Raw genomic sequence first — 25,064 nt, forward strand, 5'->3', positions numbered from 1 at the left:
TGCATGTACAGGTTTATTTATTTTCAAGGCCACAGTATCTTGCCAGCACATCTGAGTGACTGAAGTAAAACGGTCATTTCTTTACAAAAAAGGAAAGAGGAACATTATACAACAAGACAGACTTATAAAAAATAAAACACATTTTACAAAGGTTATTTTCATAGATTACAGTATAGCTTAGATTGAGTCATGATGAGTCACACACGAGGTTGAAATACAAATGTCTCGACTACAAATAATGTTTTTTTTTGTGTGTTTTTTTTTACATGTTATGCATAAGTTCCTCAAAAATCAGACATAGGAATCATTGAAAAACAGATGGGGAAACAATCCATAAGGCAAACCTAAATATTCAACATGGTTGTGACAGTGTAGAAGTTACAGAAGATTTAAAGTGCTGATTCAGATGGTTTTTTAATTCATAGGCCTGGGAACCAAGAGTGTATTTGAAAGACTGGACGCACCAACCACAGCTAAAATACAAAAAGTCTTTACAGTGGCATAGAAAGAACATTTACAGTGTTTGACATGAACAAACATGAATGCTGTACATCTCAAATTAATGATTTTCAGGGCCTATTGATAATGTCTAATTGGGCCAGAAAGTAATTGATCAGTTTTGTTGTCATGTTCATGCATGTCCATTATTTTGTAGGTTAAATCGAAGACAACACACCCCTATATTAATAAAGACACAGGGAGTGAAGTCATGAACAAACCGTGAAAAAATACAGACCTTCCCTATACCGTAATCTTCAAAAAGTAGTGGTTTGATGATTAAATAACAAGAAATCAACTTTCTAGAACATAATAATAGTCTTCATCAAAAATGCATGACGTGTCACATTCACCCCAATATGGGGCTAACGTCCTATGTACCTGTACAACGGCTCAAACGGCAGTCAAACCTGCAGTACATTCATACAGTACATTCATTTAATGTTTTGCTCAAAGATTTAGGATGTTGGGAAAAGGGACTGTCCCTTAGGTGTAAGTTATTGTCTACTTTGTTGTGTTCCAGAGAAGGCAGATGAGTGCTAAAGCTAAGAGAGGGTCAACTCACACAGGCATAACTGTCCAGGGTCCTTTGGATTTGTGAACAGGCACATGCGGTGGTCTCAATGGGATTTCAGGACCTCTTTCCACAAATTAAAGCTTGAATCCTTAATTGAAACAATAACAAAGCGATTCCCCGCCTCTTTTTTTTTACAAAAACAAAACACAAAAAAGCAGCTGAGGGACAGGCCTGGAGAAATGTAACCACTCAAATTCTTTAAAAAAACTATGGATGTAATGACTAACCATCCAAGACATAAAAAATGTTAACCGTGTTGAGGCTATACAGGGTTTGTTTACATTTTACTTTGTTTACAAACATTGGAGTAAAACAAGCTTATATTTGGGGTTCTGATGAGGTACGACAGTTGAACTAAGCTCATGAGGCATTTAATTATAAAGTTATATTCTTCAAGAATCAATGGATGCAGCAACTAAGGATTCTAGCTTTAAATGACAGTTAATGGCACGTCTGTCAGGAGTACGATTCTCTTGATCCTCTGATTAGAGCTAGGCTGAAATGCAGCATCATTGGAGTAGAAGGAGAGAAAACAAGTTGTGGACGCCAATTTAGACTACTACAGTATTGAGATGCACCAATGGAAACAGTGTGGAAAAGCAGCCTTAGTCTCAGTTTCACTAGGCCTTATCAGACCTTGTTGTCCTCTTCCCACTGACAAGGCCCTTCACCGATACAGCGCGGGTCACATGTCGAGTTCCAGGCCGACCCACAGCCTGTGGCGTTTTACCTGGGCTTCCTTTAGTCGTCGCTCCAGGGCTAGTAACCTCAGCCCCTCCTCGTGGAGGTTTGGTTGGGTTGCCCTCAGTCTTCACCACAGGGATACCCCCCCCAGCACGAGTCCATCTCGCCGGGTTTAACCCAGCCCGAGTTACAGGGCTAGTAACCGCATCCCTAGTCACCTTGGCCGGACTAGAACTATCTCCAGCTCTCCGCACCTTTGGTGCCCTACCCCAAGTTGCAGGGCTACCGGCAGCACTCTTCACAGGCCTACCCCCAGCCAGAGTCACTGGGGTAGGGGTACTATCCCCAGCCTGAGTCACCCTGGCTGGGCTACCCCCAGGCCCAGTCGTCACCACAGGGCTAGTAGTAACCCCTACCTGTGATACTTTAGGCCTTCTACCCCGCCTCGTAGGGCTTAGGCTACGTTCCCTTGGTGTTAGTTGGATTTCACCACCCCCAGTATTAGTGTCTCGACCTGGGGGTATTCTTGTGACTAAGGTAGGGTTACAAGCACTACCTGCGGTTTGTGTCACGTTGGCCTGGTCGTTGCCACCGGTCGTTACCACAGGGATATTCACCCCAATCCGTGATACTTTACGGGGCCGACCCCGCGGCGCAGGGTTAGTAGTGGTATCTCCAGTTGGTGGTGTTTTGATGTCAGTTTGTGGTGTTTTTATGTCCAAGCGAGGCCTTCCACGTTTTCTCTTCAGTAGTTGAGCCTCTGAGCTGTCTGTCGAGCCTCCCTCTCCCTTTTGTGTCAACAAACAATCCTTTTCCTTTGATGTCACCAAGCCAACCTCTGCCTTTTCCTTTGGTGTGACTGAGCTATCCTCTCCTTTTTGTGGGACCAAGCTATCAGTTTCTTTCTGTGACACCGTGCTATCCTGTTCTTTTTGTAGTTCTGAGCTATCCTTGCCCTTTAGTGTCACAGAGCTCTTCTTTCCATTGTGTTGTACCAGGCTATCCTTGCCCTTCCGCCCCACTACTATGCCCTGGTGTTCAGAGAGCGCCTTCACCAGTATGGCTGCCTCTCCCTTGGTCAGAGACAGGCCCCAGCCTCCAGCATCACTCTCACCCCCCATCTGTGGTTCCTCCAACGGCCTCCAGATGGCACTGTTTAGGGGAGCGATCTCCACAAGGGGACACTTCATACCAGAAAGCCTCTTGATTGAGTTTTTATTGATTAGTGACTTCTTCTTTTTGGGAGATGAGCCGTTATCATTCTCTGTGGAAGTCTCTTCTTCCATGGATCCATTACAGACAGGGGCCTGTGGTTCCTCCTTACCTAGTTCTGGCCTCTCGGCTGCTGGGCTGTCGGAGGGCTGCTCAGCCTCCCCAGTCACTCTCTCCTGGTCCTTCTCAGGTCCAGAGGCAGCTCTCTCCTTCTCCACAACCTCCATGGCTGCTGAGGAGGTGGGGGTTAAGAGGGAGGTGACTGTTGGTCTCTTCATAACTTTCACTGTGTAGACCGATCTTCCTGCTGTGGATAAAGGAAATACTCAACCGTTAGAATGAGACTCACAACAACATATTCTAGTCAGAATGCCAGCCTAACGATCATAACCCGTGGCACATTTTACCCATATAGTGGACCTCAAGAGTTTTACGCTTTTCCAAATCAGCATCGTTGATATTTCATATCGAGATATAGAACTTGCATAACCAATTAAACAAGAGTGTGAGACCAAATATGGGTGTCCTGTTCCTGTATGAACTCACCTGGTTTGGAAGCACGAAACATGGAAGGGGGAAGCATGGAAGCAGGAAGTATAATCTTGCCGCTCTTGGTGCGTAAAACAGCAGCCACTGGTTTCACAGAGCCACTAGCTGCTCCTGCCTGACCCAGAGAGCTAGCTTGAGACACCTGGGACACTGGGATATACAGATAAATATACTCATGAATAAGAGCTGTATCTAAATGGTTTATCAAAGTTAGCTGGCTAACCCATTGATCCTGCTTAGTGTCCATACTCCCTTGGGACACTGGGACACAGAAAAAGGTGAATCAGGTGCATAGGTGTAGGGATGGTACAAAAGCATGCAGACTGGCATGGCCATACGTCATAGCCTTTCTTGCAGTCAAATGACCAAATTGCCCTCTAGTTGCCTCATGGGTGGAACATTATTAATCAACATTATTTTTAAAAATGTGCAGAAAATCTGGTGTTTCTATGTCAACCGGTTTTGTTATATTTTGTATTCTGTGATGTATAGAAAGTGTAATATTGGGCCTCCCGGGTGGCGCAGTGGTTAAGGGCGCTGTACTGCAGCGCCAGCTGTGCCATCAGAGTCCTGGGTTCGCGCCCAGGCTCTGTCGTAACCGGCCGCGACCGGGAGGTCCGTGGGGCGACGCACAATTGGCCTAGCGTCGCCCGGGTTAGGGAGGGCTTGGTCGGTAGGGGTGTCCTTGTCTCATCGCGCACCAGCGACTCCTGTGGCGGGCTGGGCGCAGTGTACGCTAGCCAAGGTGGCCAGGTGCACGGTGTTTCCTCCGGCGCATTGGTGCGGCTGGCTTCCGGGTTGGATGTGCGCTGTGTTAAAGAAGCAGCGGCTTGGTTGGTTGTGTATCGGAGGACGCATGACTTTCAACCTTCGTCTCTCCCGAGCCAGTACGGGAGTTGTAGCGATGAGACAAGATAGTAGCTACTACAACAATTGGATACTACGAAATTGGGGAGAAAAAGGGGTAAATTTTTTTTTAAAAAATAAATAAATAAAAAATAAAAAAAATAAAGTGTAATATTGGGATGAAACCTATAAAGGTGCCTTCTTTGTTTTAAGACCATTAAGTGTGTGTGTGATGTGTATACTTTAGTTTCAAAGTAGATTTGTTTAAGACTACCAAGAAGCACTCTGTGTGACCCTGATTTAGCCCACTGCAGTAAAAGGATCATTATTAAAAGGTGTCACATCTGAATGTTTATTTAAGTGAGCATTGATCCAGCTTAGTGCTATACCTCCTGTTGTCAGACATAAGAAGCAGGTTATAATTACCCGTCATGGTGTTGGGACTAGGGGTGGAAGTAGAGGAGGTGGGGCTAGAGGTAGGGGCTCTCCTCTGGGCAGCTAGAGTCCGTTTCTTCTCCCAGATCTCCTTCAGCTTGGCCTTGATCAGCTCCTCTGGCTTTCCTACAATACAAATTAAAAAACACACCAGAGTTCACATTAATATGCTTCTTGCAATCACATAATAAAAGTATCTCAAGTAAGTCCGTGTGAAGTAAGTAATGTTTAAGTAAGAAAGGGATTAAATAAGTGATAAGTAGCTACAGTCAGACACACCAGACATGTATGCGATCTCCTTGACATAGACAGTCTGGATCTCAGTCAGCATCCTCTTCTTCTCCTCCAGTGACTCAGAGTCCACCGACAGGGTACGAATCTCCTTCAGAGCCTGACGAAATAATACATGTTAAAATCCCTTTTATATACCTGTATTTTTAACCATCTATACCAAAAAATGTGACCATGAAAAAGTTGACTTCATTCATTAAAAGGATATGAAAATAACGTATAGTTCTTGTGTCTACCACAGTACAGCACAAAGTTAACCATAACATATAGCTGGTTACACAGCCACATAACATACTGTCCCATACCTGTGAGAGGAGGTGTAGCTTGGAGACCTTGGGGTCCAGTTCTTCCATGAACAGCACCTGTTTGAGTCTGGTGAAGAGCTTCTGGTGCTCGCCGCGACGCAGCCTCTCCGTCAGGGTGCGGTTCTTACGACCCCCTCCCTCACCAGACCCCTCCTCCTCTCTCATATCCCTCTGATGCTGCAGGGAACAGGAGTCAAAGGTTAAGGGTTGAGAGTTATTGAGCATTCTATTGGGTATTCCAAGGTATTCTTAGACCTCTTAAAGGGGAATGGAAACACTTTAGGAAGTAAAACTAAGAAAATAGATTTATTCCATCCACTAATATTAAACATGTGCATTTAACATATACACCTCTATTTTTAGCATTTAGATATTGAACAACATTTATTAGAGTTATGGGTAGCGCCATCTTGAATTGCCATAGTAGCGACTGATGCCAATGCGTCATTGGAGCAAATTGTGAGTTTTGGCATGGGACTGAAAGTGAATGTTGCCACCAGGAGGCGACTCGCCCCACTGGACCTGAAAGGTTTCTCACAACTTTTGACAGATTTGTCATTGAGATCAGGACAACAATATTAAGGTAAGAAACTATGTGATAATTTGTACATTTTAGATAATTTTTTCCCCAATTAATGAGTATGTGACTTGCCAACAAGCCAAGTAGACAGTCAGCTAAAATGAAGCAAGGTAGCAAGCTAGTTGATTTAGCTCCTATCTTGTCTTGTCGTTTTGATGTAACTGTACAAAATTAAATTATCATATTGACAATTTGTAACCACGCCAGCCCAGGACCTCCACATTCGGCTTTGTCACCTGTGGGATCGTGTGAGACCAGCCACCCGGACAGCTGATGAAACTGGGTTTGCACAAATGAAGAATTTCTGCACAAACTTTCAGAAACCGTCTCAGGGATGCTCACCAGGGTCTTGACCTGTAGTTTGGCGTTGTAACTGACTTCAGTGGGCAAATGCTTACCTGCGATGGCCACTGGCACGCTGGAGAAGTGTGTTCTTCACGGATTCATCCCTTTTTCAACAATACCAGGCTGAAAGCGTGTATGGTGTCGTGTGGGCGAGCGGTTTGCTGGTGTCAACGTTTTGAACAGAGTGCCCCATGGTGGCGGTGGGGTTATGGTATGGGCAGGCATAAGCTACGGACAACGAACACATCTGCATTTTATCAATGGCAATTTGAATGCACAGAGATACTGTGATGAGATCCTGAAGCCCATTGTCGTGCCATTCATCCACCACCATCACCTCATGTTTCAGCATGATAATGCATGGTCCCATGTCTACATCTGTACACAATTACTGGAAACTGAGAATGTCCCCAGTTCTTCCATAGCCTGCATACTCAGACATGTCACCCATTGAGCATGTTTGGGATGCTCTGGACCGACAGGTTATTCCAGTTCCCGCCAATATCCAGCAACTTCGCACAGCCATTGAAGAGTGGGACAGCATTCCACAGGCCACAATCAACAGCCTGATCAACTATGTGAAGGAGATGTGTTACGCTGCATGAGGCAAATGGTGGTCACACCAGATACTGACTGGTTTTCTGATCCACGTCTCTACTTTAACAAAAAAAGTTCTGTGACCAACAGATGCATATCTGTATTCCCGTTCATGTGAAATCCATAGATTAGGGCCTAATGAATATACACTGCTCCAAAACATAAAGGAAACACATCCTAGATCTGAATGAATGAAATATTCTTATTAAATACTTTTTTCTTTACATAGTTGAATGTGCTGACAACAAAATCACACAAAAATTATCAATGGAAATGACATTTATCAACCCATGGAGGTCTGGATTTGGAGTCACACTCAAAATTAAAGTGGAAAACCACACTACAGGCTGATCCAACTTTGATGTAATGTCCTGAAAACAAGTCAAAATGAGGCTCAGTAGTGTGTGTGGCCTCCACGTGCCTGTATGACCTCCCTACAACGCCTGGGCATGCTCCTGATGAGATGGCGGATGGTCTCCTGAGGGATCTCCTCCCAGACCTGGACTAAAGCATCCGCCAACTCCTGGACAGTCTGTGGTGCAACGTGGCGTTGGTGGATGGAGCGAGACATGATGTCCCAGATGTGCTCAATTGGATTCAGGTCTGGGGAACGGGCGGGCCAGTCCATAGCATCAATGCCTTCCTCTTGCAGGAACTGCTGACACACTCCAGCCACATGAGGTCTACCATTGTCTTGCATTAGGAGGAACCCAGGGCCAACCGCACCAGCATATGGTCTCACAAGGGGTCTGAGGATCTCATCTCATTACCTAACGGCAGTCAGGCTACCTCTGGCGAGCACACGGAGGGCTGTGCGGCCCCCCAAAGAAATGCCACCCCACACCATGACTGACCCACCGCAAAACCGGTCATGCTGGAGGATGTTGCAGGCAGCAGAACGTTCTCCACGGCGTCTCCAGACTGTCATGTCTGTCACATGTGCTCAGTGTGAACCTGCTTTCATCTGTGAAGAGCACAGGGCGCCAGTGGCGAATTTGCCAATCTTGGTGTTCTCTGGCAAATGCCAAACGTCCTGCACGGTGTTGGGCTGTAAGCACAACCCCCACCTGTGGACGTCGGGCCCTCATACCACCCTCATGGAGTCTGTTTCTGACCGTTTGAGCAGACACATGCACATTTGTGGCCTGCTGGAGGTCATTTTGCAGGGCTCTGGCAGTGCTCCTCCTTGCACAAAGGCGGAGGTAGCGGTCCTGCTGCTGGGTTGTTGCCCTCCTACGGCCTCCTCCATGTCTCCTGATGTACTGGCCTGTCACCTGGTAGCGCCTCCATGCTCTGGACACTACGCTGACAGACACAGCAAACCTTCTTGCCACAGCTCGCATTGATGTGCCATCCTGGATGAGCTGCACTACCTGAGCCACTTGTGTGGGTTGTAGACTCCGTCTCATGCTACCACTAGAGTGAAAGCATCGCCAGCATTCAAAAGTGACCAAAACATCAGCCAGGAAGCATAGGAACTGAGAAGTGGTCACCACCTGCAGAACCACTCCTTTATTGGGGGTGTCTTGCTAATTGCCTATAATTTCCACCTGTTGTCTATTCCATTTGCACAACAGCATGTGAAATTCATTGTCAATCAGTGTTGCTTCCTAAGTGGACAATTTGATTTCACAGAAGTGTGATTGACTTGGAGTTACATTGTGTTGTTTAAGTGTTCCCTTTATTTTTTTGAGCAGTGTATTTCAATTGACTGATTTCCTTATATGAACTGTAACTCAGTACAATCTTTGACACTGACATTCTTTTGTGAGCTGGCTGCTCGTTCTAAATAGTATAATCTAATCTCTTCAAAACCGTGGCAGCATGTGCAGCACTGGTCATTTGGTTTTCAACATGCAAAAGTGAAACAGGTGTATTTATGCTGTTAAACGGCAACTGCTCCGCCCACAACCGTAAGGCTCTCCAGAGGGTAGTGAGATCTGCACAACGCATCACCGGGGGAAAACTACCTGCCATCCGGGACACCTACACCACCCGATGTCACAGGAAGGCCACCCCGCTATCATCCAGAAGGTGAGGTCAGTACAGGTGCATCAAAGTGGGGACCAAGAGACTGAAAAACAGCTTCTATCTCAAGGCCATCAGACTGTTAAACAGCCACCACTAAAATTGAGTGGCTGCTGCCAACACACTGACTCAACTCCAGCCACTTTAATAATGGAAATGTATGTAATAAATGTATCACTATTCACTTTAAACAATGCCACTTGTTAGATTACTTGTTAGATATTACTGCATGGTTGGAACTAGAAGCACAAGCATTTCGCTACACACGCATTAACATCTGCTAACCATGTGTATGTGACCAATCATATTTGATTTGAAAAATGCACAGATTGCATTACATATCTTAAAGAAACTATCAGTAGTTTGAAAACTTGGCATCATATTTTCTGTCATGCTGCTTTGTTGACAACTCCAACCAACTTCCACCCCAGACATTCAGCCACCGTCGCTGTGATGTTTTCATTTATGGTTGGAAACCAGTCAATTTTGCTCATTAACGCACGCAGTGTTCATGGTCTTTCAGACAGTTTTGGGATTCAGCCATTTTAGGAAAATCCTGCCAGTGATGCAACAATGCCAATTTACAATTCCAGTTAGCTGGTGTTCTAAAGCCTAGTGCTTTCATTCCCTTTTAAACTATGTTTTTTGCAATACATGAGAGCTAAGACCTTAACTAGACAGCTCCGTAAGAGGGCCTAAGAACACTACAAAACAAGATGTTGCTCTGCAGTTATAATGGACAGATGGGAGAAGTCTTACCTTCTCTTTTGGTGCCGTTTCCCCATCCTGACTAGTTTTTCTGTTAGGACAAAATATTAATTTTATTAACCCCAGCTTCCTTGAGACAGTCATACAAAATCATACAGCTAAATAGCCTACACACACACACTCCAGTCTTACTGTGTGTGTTTGACAGCGGCCCTCATCTGAGCGATGGTGATTCCCTGTCTCCTCTCCTCCACCGTCTCGATGTCCACTGCTTCCTCCTCGTCCTCCTGGGGTGAGAGACAACAATCTGGCTTTACAAAACACTACACCACAACCCAACCATGTGCAACTGCAGTGAACGTTACACACAGAATACAAAAATTACTAAAATTAAACCATCAAAAATCAAGCTTGCTTACGTTGGCATATTCATCACTGTCGGAATCCGAGTCATCCGAGGAGTCGTCCGAGGAGTTGTCCGAATCAGAGTCCTCAACCTTAAAATCAGGATGTCCGTTCTCATGCATTCTTAGAGTGGTAAACCGACTGAACTCAGTGTCTTTCTTCCATGATTCTGGGCTCCATAGTCCCGAGCCCTCCCCCACCTCCCCTCTCTCTGCATCACTCTCGTCCGACAGCATCTTCTCATCACAGGTCAGCTCATTGGGCTCCACGGGACAAGAGGTGTTGGCTTTGGCTGATCTACGGTTAGATTTAAGGTATTTTGACTGAGTCTTAAGGTCCTTTTTCTGGGCTAGAGCTGATCTGGAGTCAGATGTATTGGTATTTAACCCTGGGGTGTAGGAGTGGTCTTCGGTTTTAACTGGTGTCAATGCCAGAGGCAAGGGAGAGGAAGAAGAGGTTCCTCTTGGGTTCTTCTGTGCCTTTACCTCTCCAGGTCCAGCAGAACCCACACCTGTGGTTCTGATTAGTTCAGGTAGCCTGGGAGCACCTCCCCCAGTACCTCCAGGCTTAGGGAGCTGGATGAGGGTGAAGCCCCCAGGCAAGGACACTCCAGCTGGGCCTCCCACGGTGCCCTGGCCTGGACCCCTAGAGCCCTGGTCCCCTGCAGTCGGAGGACAGATCCTGAAGGAGTAGGTCCCAGTCTGGCCCAGGAAGCTGGGGGTCTTCAGGGAGGAGGAGACAGTGAGAGACAAGGGGGAGGAAGAGGAAGAGGTCTGGGATGGGGTGATGGCACCCAACTGGCCCATGATGAATTTGATGAGGGGAGCGTGGGGAGGGGGGCTGCGAGGGGGGTGGATGGAGGTGAGAGGGGGGGGAGGTGGGAATGTCTTGGGAGTGGACGGCTTGGTAGCAAAACCTGTTGGGACAACACAAGACATTAGAGGGTGTTGAGGATGTGGTTGTGCATGTGCGTGTGTACATTCATCAGTACATGAACTCACGAGTGAGCTTGTCTTGATTCTTGGCCTTTATGTGACGCATACGATTCAGAGGTACCAGCTTGATCAACTGTCCGTTGGGCTGACGATACATTTTACAGCCCTGGGAGGAGGAGACTGTCTGTAGTAGCATCTTTCCAGCAGGGGGCGATACAGGGGGCGAGCCTTGGGAGGTGCCTGGGGCAGGAGGAGGGGCCATGGGTACCAGGAGCAGGGGAGAGACGACTGGGTCTTTAGGGTTTGTGGTGCTTTGACTGGTAGAGGTTTTGCCTTTAGATTTGGTGACACCTAGGGACCATGGTGGTCTGTACGGAGGAGGCCTGTTCTTCCCTGGAAACAGACCACAGTGACAGTGTAAGAAAGAGAGGCCTTTTCTGAGAGAATACAGAACTATCGCCATCCTTGAACCATCAGGCTTCGGTTACTCAACTGTCTAATTACATCATAACTAATACAGTACAACAAAATGTAAAGGTTAAGTTGATAACTTCTACTTCAAGCCTGTATTGAGGAGCAGTGAAAGGATCTTACCTGCTGGTGTCTGGAATACTTTCTGGGCCAAAGCTCCTTTCTTAGCCATAGCTGTAACGCTACTACTGCCTTGAGGAGCAACAGCAGTGACTGCGGTCTTCAAGTGCCCAGCACCCACAGATGTTTTCTTTGCCCTGGGGAAGCAGTTTAGAGGCTTCTGAGGGGCCTTCTGAGGGGCCTTGGCGACAGAGCGCAACCTGCCGGTGACGAACGCAGCTAGCCGATTGGCCGGGTGCAGAGCTCCCATCTGCCCCAGCAGCAATCTGGCCTGGGAGTAGGATTTACCGTTCACCTGGGGAGGAAGAAAAATAAAGAAGAGAAAGAATGGAGATATAGGCAGAACAGATTAACATAAAGAACAGGTTCCCTGTGGATGATAGAGCTTTTCACAAAATCTAGGTATAATTGTTAAATTAGAAATAACTCGGAGTTCCTCAATATAAAAAAAAACCCACTTTATGGCTAGGTCTCTTTTCAAAAATGGATTTTAAAAACATTTCCAAAATGGAGATAAAGTGAACCTAATAAACCCACCTGGATTAGTCCTACAGCTGGGCAGGTTGGTTGTTTCTTCCTGGCTTTTAGTCTGCCTGCTGGCACTACTCCTGTCAGGAAGGGAGTCACTCCAACCTGCATCTCTGGCTCCTCAGGCTTAGGGATGCCCTCTTCCTCCTCGTCTTCATCACTGTCGTCACTACTGTTGTCTGTGACTTCACTATCGGATTCATCACTATCATCGGTATCACCGTCTTCAGCCTTACTGATGCAGACCTTGAAGTAAGGAAGTGGATGATAATAAATCACACTCATGAGCATTCATTTGTCACTGATCAAGTTATGCATTTTAAATCTGAAACATGGAGCAATTCTGAACATTATGTATGACAGCATGAGTTGGTCCAAATAACTGCTTCTTTAAGACAGGAACGGAAATGGCATGTTTATTGCTTAATTCTAAATGGTTATTATCCCCCCTACCTTGAATATGATGATGGTGCTCTCAGCCTTGCGTTTGTGTGTGTTTGAGAGGAGGCGGATGTGGTAGGGGCCAATGTTGAAGGGTTCGGACAGACGGTTCTGGGTCATGCGTCGGCACAGAACCCCCAGGACCAGTTTCCGGTGCTGGTCCCAGTTACACTCTGACTGGATCTCCAGCTGCCTAGTGGGTTCAGGAACTTTAGGCTTCTTGGCCTGGGTGGAGGGACTTTTCACTCGTACTACTACAGGGGGAAAGGTCAGATGTCACAGGTTAAGGGTTTAGGGGTAAACAGATTAAAACATAACATATTGAACAGCCTCTTAAGAACTGTGGTGAGCAGTGATTCTATGTTCCATCTTACCTGGTTTATTTGGAGGTGACAGGATGGCAGCGATCATTTTCTGCAAAGACAAGAACATTTATAAATGACATTAACTGAGAGGGACTCAGTCTTACATCACCAAGATAGACTAGCTTGGTTACTCCTCTTCCATAGCCATTGAAAAATGTTTGTCTGCCCCTAGTGGCTAGATTAACTTCCTAAATCAGTGATCACCAACCTTTTCTGAGTCACGATAATTTTCGCAGTCAAAAAGCAAGCCGAGATCTACCGCTCAGAATTGATTTTATACATGACTTTAAAAAATGTAAGCCTGTGCAACATTAACCTAATAAAACACTTAGGTAGGAATGAGGTTTGTGCAGTAGGTCTAATACATTATCACAGCATATCAGCTTTATGCCTGGCCTGCCAATACTGTTCTTCTCAAACATATTATATTTCAAAACGCAAGCTTTGATAACAAAATAGATCGGTTGGTGAGGCACAGCGGAGCAAATAATACGCCTTTTTATTTTACTGGACTGATGGTACCTGCATCTGATGGTCAGTCTCAGTGGAGGTAGAGAGAGAGAGCAGTAGAGGGTCCACCTCTCACAGTCCCTGCTCTCCTCTTTCCTCCAGTGAGATTGACCAGACAGAGGGTCCACCTCTCACAGTCCCTGCTCTCCTCTTTCCTCCAGTGAGACTGACCAGACAGAGGGGACACCTCTCACGGTCCCTGCTCTCCTCTTTCCTCCAGTGAGACTGACCAGACAGAGGGTCCACCTCTCACAGTCCCTGCTCTCCTCTTTCCTCCAGTGAGACTGACCAGACAGAGGGTCCACCTCTCACGGTCCCTGCTCTCCTCTTTCCTCCAGTGAGACTGACCAGACAGAGGGGACACCTCTCACGGTCCCTGCTCTCCTCTTTCCTCCAGTGAGACTGACCAGACAGAGGGTCCACCTCTCACGGTCCCTGCTCTCCTCTTTCCTCCAGTGAGACTGACCAGACAGAGGGTCCACCTCTCACGGTCCCTGCTCTCCTCTTTCCTCCAGTGAGACTGACCAGACAGAGGGTCCACCTCTCAGTCCCTGCTCTCCTCTTTCCTCCAGTGAGACTGACCAGACAGAGTCACAGTCCCTGCTCTCCTCTTTCCTCCAGTGAGACTGACCAGACAGAGGGTCTACCTCTCACGGTCCCTGCTCTCCTCTTTCCTCCAGTGAGACTGACCAGACAGAGGGGACACCTCTCACGGTCCCTGCTCTCCTCTTTCCTCCAGTGAGACTGACCAGACAGAGGGGACACCTCTCACAGTCCCTGCTCTCCTCTTTCCTCCAGTGAGACTGACCAGACAGAGGGGACACCTCTCAGTCCCTGCTCTCCTCTTTCCTCCAGTGAGACTGACCAGACAGAGGGGACACCTCTCACGGTCCCTGCTCTCCTCTTTCCTCCAGTGAGACTGACCAGACAGAGGGTCCACCTCTCAGTCCCTGCTCTCCTCTTTCCTCCAGTGAGACTGACCAGACAGAGTCACAGTCCCTGCTCTCCTCTTTCCTCCAGTGAGACTGACCAGACAGAGGGTCTACCTCTCACGGTCCCTGCTCTCCTCTTTCCTCCAGTGAGACTGACCAGACAGAGGGGACACCTCTCACGGTCCCTGCTCTCCTCTTTCCTCCAGTGAGACTGACCAGACAGAGGGGACACCTCTCACAGTCCCTGCTCTCCTCTTTCCTCCAGTGAGACTGACCAGACAGAGGGGACACCTCTCAGTCCCTGCTCTCCTCTTTCCTCCAGTGAGACTGACCAGACAGAGGGTCCACCTCTCACGGTCCCTGCTCTCCTCTTTCCTCCAGTGAGACTGACCAGACAAGAGGGGATACCGTCTTCCACCTGATGATCGAGTCTCACGGCATCTGTCTCATGCACAAATTCATGTTGTTCCTATGACCAGAGAAAGTGAAATATTCCTCAATATTTAAATAGACACAACGAGCTGCTAATAATAAAAATGCAGTCCTATCGATACACTTGGCTGCAGCGCGAGTAGAAGTAGGGAGAAGCGCGTTTTATGTTTTATAATAGTGTTCAATAAAAACAGTGTTGACAGAGCTGAATAAAAACATGAACTCACACAAAAAACAGCAGCTGTTTGCTGTATTCTTTGACAATCTCTCTCTGGTCATGGTTTTACAAGTTCTGAAATCTCACGTAGGCTAGTATCAAACTTCGGTGTGGGGTCATGGAAGCTGTAGGCATGATGATTTGAGCTATATGATTGGCCAGCACAGTAGGCACACTTGAATTAGTCACAGTGCTCCTGGTCTGCCGGGTAGGCGGAGTTTGTTCCTTCAGACAAATTAAAATGGTTCACAATGGGAACACTTTGCCTACCCAGCTCACAGGGCTTCTGAATCAAGTCCACCTACGGCCAACAGCGCAAGACAGGAAAACAAATTATAGGAGCACAAGGCTTTATCATTGGCTTTTTCTACAGAAATGTTCGATGGCTGACTAGGAATGGCTTGAAGATTGACCAGTTGATCGCACTCCTTAATGCATCTACTCTGACAATAAATATTTAGTGTGTGTGTGTCCTGTGCCTCACCTTTCTGCTGCTGGGGATGATGGAACTATTATTGTCCTTAAAGAGGTGGACCTGTGGCGGCAGCACTTGGGGCGGCGGTTTACTGTTAAACTCTCTGACACGGGCGCACGTCATCATGCTCTCAAAGTACTTGTAGACTGGGTCCTTGTCCTCCTCTCGCAGCTGCACGCACACACGCACACACACAATCCCTCATAACTTTTTCATATACAATTTTTGTCAAATCGAGGTTTCCATCATATCACTACAGTTGAGTAATTTGGGGTGGTAGTTTGACAACATACAGTGCCTTGCGAAAGTATTCGGCCCCCTTGAACTTTGCGACCTTTTGCCACATTTCAGGCTTCAAACATAAAGATATAAAACTGTATTTTTTTGTGAAGAATCAACATCAAGTGGGACACAATCATGAAGTGGAACGACATTTATTGGATATTTCAAACTTTTTTAACAAATCAAAAACTGAAAAATTGGGCGTGCAAAATTATTCAGCCCCCTTAAGGTAATACTTTGTAGAGCCACCTTTTGCTGCGATTACATCTGTAAGTCGCTTGGGGTATGTCTCTATCAGTTTTGCACATCGAGAGACTGACATTTTTCCCATTCCTCCTTGCAAAACAGCTCGAGCTCAGTGAGGTTGGATGGAGAGCATTTGTGAACAGCAGTTTTCAGTTCTTTCCACAGATTCTCGATTGGATTCAGGTCTGGACTTTGACTTGGCCATTCTAACACCTGGATATGTTTATTTTTGAACCATTCCATTGTAGATTTTGCTTTATGTTTTGGATCATTGTCTTGTTGGAAGACAAATCTCCGTCCCAGTCTCAGGTCTTTTGCAGACTCCATCAGGTTTTCTTCCAGAATGGTCCTGTATTTGGCTCCATCCATCTTCCCATCAATTTTAACCATCTTCCCTGTCCCTGCTGAAGAAAAGCAGGCCCAAACCATGATGCTGCCACCACTATGTTTGACAGTGGGGATGGTGTGTTCAGTGTGATGAGCTGTGTTGCTTTTACGCCAAACATAACGTTTTGCATTGTTGCCAAAAAGTTCAATTTTGGTTTCATCTGACCAGAGCACCTTCTTCCACATGTTTGGTGTGTCTCCCAGGTGGCTTGTGGCAAACTTTAAACGACACTTTTTATGGATATCTTTAAGAAATGGCTTTCTTCTTGCCACTCTTCCATAAAGGCCAGATTTGTGCAATATACGACTGATTGTTGTCCTATGGACAGAGTCTCCCACCTCAGCTGTAGATCTCTGCAGTTCATCCAGAGTGATCATGGGCCTCTTGGCTGCATCTCTGATCAGTCTTCTCCTTGTATGAGCTGAAAGTTTAGAGGGACGGCCAGGTCTTGGTAGATTTGCAGTGGTCTGATACTCCTTCCATTTCAATATTATCGCTTGCACAGTGCTCCTTGGGATGTTTAAAGCTTGGGAAATCTTTTTGTATCCAAATCCGGCTTTAAACTTCTTCACAACAGTATCTCGGACCTGCCTGGTGTGTTCCTTGTTCTTCATGATGCTCTCTGCGCTTTTAACGGACCTCTGAGACTATCACAGTGCAGGTGCATTTATACGGAGACTTGATTACACACAGGTGGATTGTATTTATCATCATTAGTCATTTAGGTCAACATTGGATCATTCAGAGATCCTCACTGAACTTCTGGAGAGAGTTTGCTGCACTGAAAGTAAAGGGGCTGAATAATTTTGCACGCCCAATTTTTCAGTTTTTGATTTGTTAAAAAAGTTTGAAATATCCAATAAATGTTGTTCCACTTCATGATTGTGTCCCACTTGCTGTTGATTCTTCACAAAAAAATACAGTTTTATATCTTTATGTTTGAAGCCTGAAATGTGGCAAAAGGTCGCAAAGTTTAAGGGGGCCGAATACTTTCGCAAGGCACTGTAGGATGTGTCTCAAATGTTCCCCCATTCCCTGCATAGTGCACTACCAGGGCCCACAGTATACTATCACAGAGGAAATTACCTCGGGGGTGAGACGAGGTACGTAGCGCTTTGGACCAGGGTTGTAGATCCTGGTTAGCGGCTTGATGGGTATGTTTGGGGCAGGTTTCGGGCTGAAGAGGGGCTCGGGGTCCACCCCTGAGGTGCAGTCCCACAGGGTTGAGACACGGACTCCTCGATTGGGCTGAACCTCATGCTCCACGTTAGACACAGCTGGGCAGGGAGAGAAGACACGTTCATTAGCTTGTTCAAGTTGATGTGTCATTCATTTGGTCAATATAGAATATAATACAACTCTCACATGTACCCAAATGCACCCTGGGTATGAACTTACTGTAAACAGGCAGTGTCTGGTGCTGGCCGTTCTCTGCTGCTGTGGTCTGTTTGGTGATCCTGCGTTTAAAGCAGGAGCAGCCCAGCATACAGTCAGGCCTGTAACAGTGGAGCGGACCCCTGGACACCCGGGCCAAGCTGGAACACACACACCCCAGCCTGCAGAACTCAGAACCACACTCTGGACTGTCCACTGGACTGGCCTGGGGGGCACGGCTCTTAGGGAGACCCTGGAGGGCACAGACAACAGAGAAGAGATAGACCATCAGAAAATGTGTGTGCGCATTATGTGTGTGTGTGTCTATAATCTAAGTCCTACCTGCGCAGTGAGCAGTGCCATCAGGGCTCTCTCCACCCTCTCAGTAGTGATGTGTGTTCTATCGTGTCCTTGGTAGAAGGTGGCATCTTCCATCTCCATCATTCTCAGCTGGATCTTAGAGAGACCGACCAGTCTGAGCTGGTTCTTAGAGAGGCCAGTCAACCCGCTGGAGAGGCCTCTCCCTGGGCTGGAGTCCCTCCTCACGACCCCCTGGCCTGGAGGAGACCTGGAGGTACGAGTAAAATGTTTAATGAAAGGCTTTATTGTCCATTTTAGGGTAAAAAAAAGGAAACTTGTTGTAGGCTTGACAGGCTCAATCCCAAATATCTACATAACATCCAAACTATGAAAACAATTGACATTACTGGCATTTCAGACCCATTTCATATTGCTTTGGGACAACAACAAGTATAGATGTGTAAACTATATGCTTTGGCATGGGTATAGCATGTCTTTAGCAGCATTTCCTTACCGCTGTGCAGTAGGAGGGCTGGTGACTTTAACCCCAGCTGTAGCTTTAGCAGCAGTAGTTTTGTTACTGTTGGTGACCTGGATGGGCCGTAGCACAGAGGCAGATCTGGCTTTGCCCTGGGCTGGTGTTATATGGTGCTGTTTGCCCTGTGCTGGTGTGGGTTTGGGTTTGGCTGCTTTAGGAGGGGTCCTGTGGTTGTTGATGGGTGGAGGGGGTTTCTTTAGAGCTGCGTAGAGGAGGGGTTTCCGAGAGAGGGGGCAGGGTCTACAGAATGCGGGGGGCGGGGGGGCACGTGTCTTCAGAACACTGTCGAGGGTCCGCACATAGCTGGTGCTGGTCACAGGCAGCTGATAGGCCACTGAGCCCAGGGGGTTGTGGGAGAAGGCAGCCGCGCGGTCGCTGATTCGCTGGGCCTCGCTCTCCAGGTATTGGTCGAGCATTTCGCTGCAGAAGGCCGAGCGGTTGGGGTTGTGGTTCTTAGAGGTCTCTTTGGTCCTGATGAACTTGTCCCTCCAGCCCTTGATCTTGGTCAGGTCACTGGTCTTCCCCGTCCTGGAGACAAAGGACCTGCTTCCATCTGCACAGAGAAGAGACAAGGCCGTTTGAGAAGAGATACGGGCCCAATTCCAAATCAACCTCTAGACCCTTCAACTAGCCTCTACCTCTCTGTTGTTTGGAGACTAAGTAGAGCCATCATTATATTGCACTTATCCAGTCCCTTCAGATTTGCAAATACTGACAGGATTGGGGCTTATGGGTTATCATCAGACCAAATAATAACCTCGCCCATTACCACTCCCCCATTCTACCACAGTGGTGGGAGTCACATTACTAGGGCTAATTCTGAGTGTTTAAGTTGGTGTAAATCCCATAATTGCCTTGCCTTATTATCTGCCTGACTGACGAGGGGGTTCAATGTGGATGATGACAGTAAACTGGGTATGAAGTGCTCAGTGACTCTGATGTATTAAACTAGCTGAGCCATGCAATTGAAAAAGCGCTATCATCTTTCAAGTGTAATTAATTTACTACTAGGCAGTCACATTTCTCAATCAGGAAATAATAACATGTCTATTAATACGTCCCCTTGTTGGCAACCACGACAACATGCCTACGGCCGCCACGACAACATGCCTACGGCCGCCACGACAACATCCCTACGGCCTCCACGACAACATCCCTACGGCCTCCACGACAACATCCCTACGGCCGCCACGACAACATCCCTACGGCCTCCACGACAACATCCCTACGGCCTCCACGACAACATCCCTACGGCCTCCACGACAACATCCCTACGGCCGCCACGACAACATCCCTACGGCCTCCACGACAACATCCCTACGGCCTCCACGACAACATCCCTACGGCCGCCACGACAACATCCCTACGGCCTCCACGACAACATCCCTACGGCCTCCACGACAACATCCCTACGGCCTCCACGACAACATCCCTACGGCCTCCACGACAACATCCCTACGGCCTCCACGACAACATCCCTACGGCCTCCACGACAACATCCCTACGGCCTCTACCTATGGCTCTACTCAAAAACCAATAATAAAGCAGTGAAAGTAAAGAATACGTATTGTGTTGGTGTCCCATATAAGGATCACTGGAGAGCTTTGAGATATGAGTTTCAACCATTTTTAGAAACAACCAGTAATCTCACTGCTGTTTTGCTGGTCTTATTGCTACTGTATGTGGCCTACATTGCTAGTAAATTACCCATCACTTAAGTGTAACTCACCAGTGGAGGTAGCGCTGCCCAGCCCAGTGAACACAGGCGGAGACAGCGGTAGACGCACCCCCAGATACTGTAGATCGATGGCCAGGCCTTGGTCCAGGGAGCTCAACTTCAGCCCAACTATAGGTAGGGGAATAACACACACGTTAGGGTTATCAATGGTGAACATTACTGTGAAATATCTAACTCTCTTAGGGCAGAGACTGGTAGGTTTGTGTGGTGAGAGATGGAGAGGGAGGAAGAGAGAGAAATACAGAGAGTGCATGCGTGAGTGTGTTGTCCACTCACCCTCCTGTAGGACAGGGTGGATGACCTGTCTGTGTTTGAGTGTGTTCAGGTCTTGCAGTAAGATAGTCTGCAGACCTGCAATCTTCTCCTCAACACTCTCCAGTACTGCAATCTTCTCCTCAACACTCTCCAGTACTGCACACACACACACACACACTTAGGTTAGAAAATAATAGAATAGACCAGTGTCATCATTATTGGAGACTTTCAGAAATGCATGTGGTATTGTGAAAACACATAGTGGGTGTTGATGTTCTATTTTGTGTCTCCAGCAGGTCTTGTTGCCAAGTACACTGTAATTGACAAGCCCCAGTAGAATATAACTTCTTCGCTCCCACTTACCAGTTTTCTCTGGCTGTTCCTGAGTGACTGGTGATGTGTTATTGGATGGCATGTCCTCCACATGGACACCAAGAGCTTCCTGTGACACAGAGGAAGAGATAACCGTGTCAATACTGTCTGCACCTTCAGCAAAGTTAAACAAAGTTTCCCTCCTATATTTCAGACTCTGGGGTTTCTAAATGAACATTTCCGGATGTCTGAAATTCCTATTTCCCATAACTCTGACCGCACACAAGTGTCGTGCTTTACCTTGGAAGTGAAGGACACAAAAAGTAGACCTTCCACATCATCCAGTTCCGGTTGCATAGCAACCGGTATCGGGCTGCTAGTTGGAGTGACAGCCGCTGTCGCCGCCTTGGTACCCTTAGAGACTTTTCCGACACTGCCCCACCGATTGCCCCCCGGTTTACGCCCCTTCTTCCATGGCCTAGGAACGGCAAAAGGGGACGCAGTGGGGGTCAGAGGTGAGGGGGTAGGAGAAGGCTTGGGTGCAATCTTTTGAGGTTTGGATGTTTTAGGGGTTAAGCTCGCAGCCTTGTCCTCCTGAGTTTCTGTAAGCGAAATGGGTGCGGTCATGGTTGGCTCTACAAGCGGAACCTTCTGTGAAGGCGGAACCTCAGAGTCCATTGGTTCTACAGTGGAACGTTTTAAAGGCTTTGAACATCTGTTTGTGTATAACACAGTAGACTGTGTAGTATTCTGAGGGTTAGCAGTCAGGCTGGCCTGTCTGGAGTGGTCCATCCCAGCACCCAGTCTCTCCCCCCCAGCCCCCGGGCTGTTCTCTGGCCTGGAGGCTCCTGAGGGCAGGGCTAGCTGGGCTCGGAGGTACTGCCTGTGGAAGACATGGTCACTGTAGTCCAGATACATCCCCTCTTCACTGGCAGACACATCAGTCTGATTGGCGTCTGAATCTGCTGTACCAGGAGCTACTTTCCTCAACTTCCCTGAGACTTCCCCCACAGGGTGAGTTGTAGGGAGAGAACGTTTCTTCATGCTACAAGACAATGAGGGGTGCAGGTGAAAAAAAAAATATTAGCGGTGTATCAAGAACAAATGGAAAACTGAATAGCAACAGTAAAACACTAACATTCAGTGAATTGTAAGGAAAACACTGGAATTATAGTACAACACGATAACAGAAAGCTTCACTCACCTGATATCAGCCACAACATCGTTTACAGTAACAATATGCTCAGTCCCCTCACCACCATTGGACCTAGCAGTGCTACGACCAGGTGAGCGGATATCTCCCTTCCCCGCCTGAGGGTGCTCCGGCCTGGGCTTTGCGAGGCGCGGGCTGCCGCTGTCCTCCCGGAAGCCCTTAGCAAAGGGGTTATAATCTATCTTCAGCTGGGTGATCCTGGTGTTCTGGTACGACGTCACTGCATAGAACTCGGTCTGCGGGAACGTGAAGGTCATGACCTCCGGGCCGAGGAGCTGGAGGTCAAGCAGCTTAGGGTCAAAGCCAAGGTCGTCTCCATCTGCGACGGGGATCACGTGTAAACTGGGCCTGTAGCGGTGCATGGAGTGCAGCAACACATGTCCCTCCTGGTCCAGGCAGTGGTTAGTCAGTTTGAGTTTATAGAAGGAGACCAGGCTGGCCATCCAGACCTTCCCCAGGGCTGATGAGTCCTGGTGGGGAAAGAGTCGGCATGAGGCCTGGGTGTGTGGTTCTCCAGGACCACTGGGTTCCCACTCCTTCAGGTTCCAGCGATGGCGGTACGTGTCGACGGGGGTGATTGACAGGACCAAGCAGTAACGACGTGTTGGTTCCAAACCCGTCAGGCGGTAGCGGCAGTAGGGAAACATGCGCCGGCCCTGTTTGGTGAGGATCATCTCGGTTCCACAGCAGTGGAACTCCCTCCAGACATTGCTGTTCTCCAGAGTGACCCCCACACTACCACATGAGCTTATCGCTGAGAGGCCTTCCTCCTCGGGATGCAGGCCTCCGGGGGCTGGGCCACTGGCAGCAGATGATGAAAATGGTGAGGGGAGGGCTGGGTTGGCACCAGTGTTTGTCACAGTGGCAGCTGGTGATAAAGATGCTGATACTATGGGTGTGTTAGCTGGCTTAGCATCAGAGTTTATCCCACTATCCATGGGTACGGCTATGGTTCCACTCGCTTCTTTGTTTGTAATGACATCAGTGGATAAAGCTATCGCTAAGTTCACTTCACTGTGTGTGGATGATGCCATAGCTAGGTTGACTTCAGTGTTTGTTATGGTGTCAGTGGATGAAGCCATGGCTCTGATGGTTAAGCTTGCATCCTTGTCTGTCATGGCTACAGCTTGGTCCTCCACCACATCCTTGTTGGCCAGGCCTGGCTCCATGGTGACGCTGTCAAATGGGATTGATGTGGTGATAGAGGTAGTAATGGCCGAGTCCTCTACCCTCTCCTCCATTACAGTAGGATCCTCCATAGATGGGACAGAGTAAACGTTGTATACTATTCTTCTTCACTTAAAAAAAATAAAAATAAAAAAAGCACCTCAAGTTGAACTATGGTTATTTCCGTTGACATCCTGGAATAATGAAAAAATAATGTTATGTTAGAAAAATGTCTCATGTGAATGGCCAGATAGTGAACCAACTAACAACATGTAAGGACATGTCTAAATGACTTATTACAGCATAATATATACATTGTGAAAATTGTAAGAAAAACATGGAGATTAAATAAGATTTTAATTTATCAAAAATACATTGCTTTCAGATGTGTGACCTTTCATGTGAAGTTTAGTGTCACCCAAAAGCAGTAGGCAGATCCCTAAAGCTTGGACTTTATCGGAGACAACACGTTACATCAATTTTATGTTTATCAGCTCTTAGTTGTTTTTGGAATTTTCTTGAACAATGGCATTGTATTCATGTAATGTGTCATTCAAGTGTAGCAGATGAGGTTGGTCAGCTCACTAGGCTCTCTTTATTGGTAAGTTGCCATAAGGCTTTAGTTCAGATGGATAACACAATCTTGAGTTGGGTCCTATGGAACTAAATTGATTAGCCTAGTTACTAGCTTAAGTTACATAGATGCTAGGCCTATTTTACAAAACCTTAACTGATTAGGTTAAATTAGCCTAGCTAAACGTTTAGGCTAACGTTACAACAATATTTTCCTGTGCAGGTTAAAATGCAATTATGACATTAACTGGAATGTCCTTGTCAATTTAAGTTCAGAAACAATACAAATACCACGACTTCCTTTCATGTAGCCTATAGAAGTGCTTATTGGAGGTGTTACCGTTATTATTTGTTAAATATGGTTATTCCAAATTATATTTCCATCTCAACTATCAAACCAGTATTATTTTTCCATGAGCTTTAAATCGTGTATTTCTTCAAAAACACATGCCAGTGTCGAGTATAAAAGTTGCTTGACAACACCCCTCGTCCTCTCCTCCCCAAGCCTTGTTGTAGGCCTCCAGATATTTAGCCAGCAAGTTAAAAAGTTGGACATTCACTGACGCCTACCTTCCACCACCGTATGGCGTGTTGCGCTTTTTGGAGAGCAATAATAACAGAGCAAACTCCAACTGTTGCGTGCCGTCGTCGAAACAAAAGGCCTCGAAATAATCTTCGAGCGTGCACATAAATTCGCAAATGGAGGCCGCCGAAGCCACGCAATGTAGCCTAGCATCGACCATGCACACAGGCTACCAAGGCGCATGCACAACATCAACCCTCAATGGCGCGTGATTTCCCACGCCAGCGCGAGGAAAAGCGGGAGTCCATCCCGGGGATCTCTGCCACCTCGAGTCTAATTCGTGGCCTCGAACAACTCCGGCGAAAAGTCTGCAATAAATAACAAATACACAAATTGACTCTACCTTTGTGAATCGTGCAGGAATCGGATAGCGAACTGTCTGTTGTGACTCTCTTCGAATCTTGTGCATGTCCGTCCACTTCCAGGCTATCTCTCACTCCTTTCGAACATCTATCTACACATTCTCACTCCACGGAGACACACACACACATCCGTGCTCGGGGTGTGACGTAAGTCACCATGGCGGCACACACACTCAGGTTCGGTCGGTGTGTGTTGCGCAGGCTCCCTCCAGAGGTTTAGCGGGCAGTTATTTCTTCCGTGCTGCTG

General features: G+C 47.2%; 1 protein-coding gene across 1 annotated transcript; it reads right to left on the reverse strand.

Moving 5' to 3' along the window:
* Positions 1-24,885, reverse strand: LOC139407296 (MAX gene-associated protein-like). The gene is made up of 24 exons (XM_071150959.1): positions 24,799-24,885; positions 22,124-23,493; positions 21,220-21,964; positions 20,971-21,049; positions 20,629-20,763; positions 20,344-20,460; positions 18,591-19,167; positions 18,119-18,344; positions 17,801-18,029; positions 17,489-17,679; positions 15,496-15,657; positions 12,930-12,969; positions 12,568-12,809; positions 12,124-12,360; positions 11,590-11,881; positions 11,062-11,388; positions 10,075-10,976; positions 9,848-9,942; positions 9,707-9,746; positions 5,398-5,574; positions 5,081-5,192; positions 4,793-4,927; positions 3,518-3,670; positions 1-3,278 (listed from the first exon to the last, which is right to left on the reverse strand). The coding sequence occupies exons 2-24, from the start codon at positions 23,389-23,391 to the stop codon at positions 1,696-1,698; spliced, it is 8,064 nt and encodes a 2,687-aa protein (XP_071007060.1). The 5' UTR covers positions 23,392-23,493; positions 24,799-24,885; the 3' UTR covers positions 1-1,695.
* Between the last annotated feature and the right edge of the window lie 179 nt (positions 24,886-25,064).

The sequence above is a fragment of the Oncorhynchus clarkii genome, chromosome 4 (assembly GCF_045791955.1).
Source record: "Oncorhynchus clarkii lewisi isolate Uvic-CL-2024 chromosome 4, UVic_Ocla_1.0, whole genome shotgun sequence".
Classification (NCBI taxonomy): Eukaryota; Metazoa; Chordata; class Actinopteri; order Salmoniformes; family Salmonidae; genus Oncorhynchus; species Oncorhynchus clarkii.